We start from the raw sequence: 4,721 nt of genomic DNA, 5'->3' as shown, positions 1-4,721 counted from the left end.
TTTCCATAGAATCTAAAACCGTGGGTCGGTTACTGCAAGGAGAATATTCTCAAGATTATACCATTATAGACTGTCGCTACCCTTACGAGTTTGATGGCGGTCACATTCAAGGAGCTATGAATATATTTACAGAGGAAGGAATTCGATCTTTTTTGGAGAACCAGAGAGCGAATGTTATATGCAAACGTCAAGTTTTAGTCTTTCATTGTGAATTTTCATCAAAAAGAGGTCCCAAATTGTAAGTTATCACACAAGTTATTCATTATAAACGTACATAAAACTTCTATACTAATGAAAATGCCAATAGCGGGACTTTGTAAATCTTCCATTATTTCATGTTTTCTCACTTTCTATTTCAGAATGAGATTGCTCAGAAGTCTAGATCGTAAAGAAAACAGTCATCGTTACCCAGAGTTGTATTATCCAGAAATTTATCTTTTAGACGGAGGTTATAAAGCTTTCTACGAATGTAACAAGGTATGTACATTTAATGTATAAACTATGTAATAAGTAATGACAAACAGACTGATTGTTGTCTCTGTACATTATATTTAAGAAAACACAATTTAAGTTCTCTTTATTTTTTATATTTTAGGCTCAATGTAATCCCCAGGCTTATCTACCAATGCTTCACGAAGACCACTCGAGTGATCTCCGCCATTTTCGTACCAGATCTAAGTCCTGGACAGCAGGTGAAAAGCGCAGCCGGTCGCGCCGAGTCGCCCAGTCGCCATACTAAATTGTTAACCTTTGTTTTTGTGATTTCTTGTTAGTTGTTATAATTTATCTAGAAGCTGATCTGTGATAATGTGATTAATTGTTTTTATCTTGTTAAAGTTTTTAAAATGTTGTTGTTATAATTATATCTATAGAATTGTATATAATATTGTTCTGTTATGTGTGGTTATATCACATGCTAATAAATTACGTTTTACAAGGATTAAAACTTTCATTTTTAATTTATACGAGAATTTCCTGGGTTAGACGTGGTCACGCGGTGAATGTAATGTAACCGTCAGGGTATCCTTCCAATTCGCCGTAAAAAAAACAGCGAATCTATGGGAAATAGGGCTATTAAATCCTCACAACTAGGTTTGTGCATAAAATTATGACATTAAACCTTATCTCAGTTCAACTTCAAAGCCCCCAATTTCATCGAGGGAGGCCCCTTTGGTCATTGACCCTAACAAAATCCCAGAATAACGAACGTGGTCAAATCGAGATTAAGGTGCGCACGCACGACTGTATGGGAGAATCGGTAGTTCAGTGAGTAGGATGTTGGCTCGCTAACCTTGAGGTCAGCCACAGTGGATCAGTCAGTAGGACGTTGACTAGCTAACCTGGAGGTCCCGTGTTCGTTCCCTGTTTTGGCCGAGAAAGTTTCGGATTGGGCGAAATAGTGAGTTCCCGTGTACATTGGAGTACACGTAAAAGATCTCTTGGCAATTGGAAATCGATATATGAGTAGGCTGTAGTTCCGATGGCAAAATTCCCTCATATCACAGTTCATTAGTCCAGTCGCAGCGGAACAGTATATTTTTATTGAAATTATTCGTCCGAATGCAGGAGTTTTTAACGTTGGGGTCGCTACTATGACAATTGCAACGTTGACAGACCGCGTGATCGTAATGAACAGGGAGAAAGTTCATGATTTCTATCAATTGTCCTGATTTATAATGAAATGTATTTAAATAAAAAAAACTGTAAGCTATTCATGCTATTTAAACGCACGCAACATATTCATGAATAAATTTAAAATAAAGTGACTAGTTGTATGTAGAGACTCGATTAATTGTTCACGCATATTCATTGTCTGGTGAATAGTGGGACGTTAAACCCCATTTGATTTCATTGATGGCGGTAATGATATAATATGTGATGTATCCAAAATCTTCCCCGTTCCTCCCACACGCACTAAAGTAGCCCGGATATAGTCCTCTATGTGATAACATATCGCCCAGAATCATCTTACTTGCTATTCTCTATATCACATAGTGATGTGAAAATCTGTGATTATAAACTAAACAAAATAAATCAGAAACTGATTAAAGGTGTCACAATATTGAGTTACAACTCTTGTGATCTTTAGATGAGTTTATTTCGGGTAATATCATAAGAAAACAAGCACGTGGTTTCACCATTAATATGATTGAACACTAACTCACTGATCAAATCAAATGATTCAATCATCCAACGTGTAAATTTATTAACGAGACTGATTGAATCAAGTTGTAAAAACATGGAGGCGGTGCTTCTAAATCCATTGTGAGCTGTGCTCACAACATGGCTTCTATGCTGTATAAAACGCGACCATTTTGCCCTTAAATGTCATTACAAGATTTCCTCTCATACCTAATATTTTCTACAGAAACATGTCTTTTTACAATTTTTAGAGTCCAGTAAGATCTCCACAATCCACCGTAAGTAATTGAAAGGTTTTGTTTGAAACAACGAAGTAAATGGAAAATAAAGTTTTTCTTCTTTTTCTTCCCAAATCGTACAACTTGAAACAATTCTGATTTTATTTTTTTCAGGAAATGATGTCAGTAAACACCTTTAAACCAGTCAGATTCGATTTTCTCAGCGATGACGAAGATTCCAGTGATAGTGGTTTTGGTAGTTCTCCCGAATCTGTTTCACATTCAACTTCATGCCAGCGGTCACCAATGATAAAAGCAAAAAGGTCACTGTTTTCATACAAGCGTAAACGAGAAGAAGACGTCCAGGAATGCAAATCGTCAAAAAGGACCATGATTAATCAGCAGGTAAATACTATGAATTTTTTTATACTATACGTGTATACAAAAGTATATTTCTCTTAAACGTTTCTAATGACGAAATTGTATTGCATGTACTTTAAATAATAAATGATTTGTTATATACTTTTAGGTGGATATTAAAATGGCTTTGGAAAGAATGGAAAGCGAGCCGTGTTTAATTGGTGATGCAAGTACACAGCACAGTTTACCAACAATTGATGGAAAACACAGCGACCTCATTTCCATAGAATCTAAAACCGTGGGTCGGTTACTGCAAGGAGAATATTCTCAAGATTATACCATTATAGACTGTCGCTACCCTTACGAGTTTGATGGCGGTCACATTCAAGGAGCTATGAATATATTTACAGAGGAAGGAATTCGATCTTTTTTGGAGAACCAGAGAGCGAATGTTATATGCAAACGTCAAGTTTTAGTCTTTCATTGTGAATTTTCATCAAAAAGAGGTCCCAAATTGTAAGTTATCACACAAGTTATTCATTATAAACGTACATAAAACTTCTATACTAATGAAAATGCCAATAGCGGGACTTTGTAAATCTTCCATTATTTCATGTTTTCTCACTTTCTATTTCAGAATGAGATTGCTCAGAAGTCTAGATCGTAAAGAAAACAGTCATCGTTACCCAGAGTTGTATTATCCAGAAATTTATCTTTTAGACGGAGGTTATAAAGCTTTCTACGAATGTAACAAGGTATGTACATTTAATGTATAAACTATGTATAAAGTAATGACAGACTGATTGTTGTCTCTGTACATTATATTTAAGAAAACACAATTTAAGTTCTCTTTATTTTTTATATTTTAGGCTCAATGTAATCCCCAGCCTTATCTACCAATGCTTCACGAAGACCACTCGAGTGATCTCCGCCATTTTCGTACCAGATCTAAGTCCTGGACAGCAGGTGAAAAGCGCAGCCGGTCGCGCCGAGTCGCCCAGTCGCCATACTAAATTGTTAACCTTTGTTTTTGTGATTTCTTGTTAGTTGTTATAATTTATCTAGAAGCTGATCTGTGATAATGTGATTAATTGTTTTTATCTTGTTAAAGTTTTTAAAATGTTGTTGTTATAATTATATCTATAGAATTGTATATAATATTGTTCTGTTATGTGTGGTTATATCACATGCTAATAAATTACGTTTTACAAGGATTAAAACTTTCATTTTTAATTTATACGAGAATTTCCTGGGTTAGACGTGGTCACGCGGTGAATGTAATTAGGCGCTGGGAGTGACATTTCTAGCCAAATTGTAACCGTCAGGGTATCCTTCCAATTTCGAACTTGAATAAACAGTTAAAATGTTGATTGACCATTCGCCGTAAAAAAACAGCGAATCTATGGGAAATAGGGCTATTAAATCCTCACAACTAGGTTTGTGCATAAAATTATGACATTAAACCTTATCTCAGTTCAACTTCAAAGCCTCCAATTTCATCGAGGGAGGCCCCTTTGGTCATTGACCCTAACAAAATCCCAGAATAACGAACGTGGTCAAATCGAGATTAAGGTGCGCACGCACGACTGTATGGGAGAATCGGTAGTTCAGTGAGTAGGATGTTGGCTCGCTAACCTTGAGGTCAGCCACAGTGGATCAGTCAGTAGGACGTTGACTAGCTAACCTGGAGGTCCCGTGTTCGTTCCCTGTTTTGGCCGAGAAAGTTTCGGATTGGGCGAAATAGTGAGTTCCCGTGTACATTGGAGTACACGTAAAAGATCTCTTGGCAATTGGAAATCGATATATGAGTAGGCTGTAGTTCCGATGTCCGGGCAAAATTCCCTCACACACGCACTAAAGTAGCCCGGATATAGTCCTCTATGTGATAACATATCGCCCAGAATCATCTTACTTGCTATTCTCTATATCACATAGTGATGTGAAAATCTGTGATTATAAACTAAACAAAATAAATCAGAAACTGATTAAAGGTGTCACAAT

At 36.4% G+C, this 4,721-nt stretch overlaps 1 protein-coding gene across 1 annotated transcript; it reads left to right on the top strand.

The window, feature by feature from the left end:
- The first annotated feature begins 2,901 nt into the window (after positions 1 to 2,901).
- LOC126827944 (M-phase inducer phosphatase-like) lies at positions 2,902 to 3,733 on the top strand. The gene is made up of 3 exons (XM_050557526.1): positions 2,902 to 3,236; positions 3,358 to 3,475; positions 3,590 to 3,733. The coding sequence occupies exons 1-3, from the start codon at positions 2,902 to 2,904 to the stop codon at positions 3,731 to 3,733; spliced, it is 597 nt and encodes a 198-aa protein (XP_050413483.1).
- Positions 3,734 to 4,721: the final 988 nt, after the last annotated feature.

The sequence above is a fragment of the Patella vulgata genome, chromosome 7 (genome assembly GCF_932274485.2).
Source record: "Patella vulgata chromosome 7, xgPatVulg1.2, whole genome shotgun sequence".
Taxonomy (NCBI): domain Eukaryota; kingdom Metazoa; phylum Mollusca; class Gastropoda; family Patellidae; genus Patella; species Patella vulgata.
This window is presented reverse-complemented; position numbering and strand designations above follow the sequence as displayed.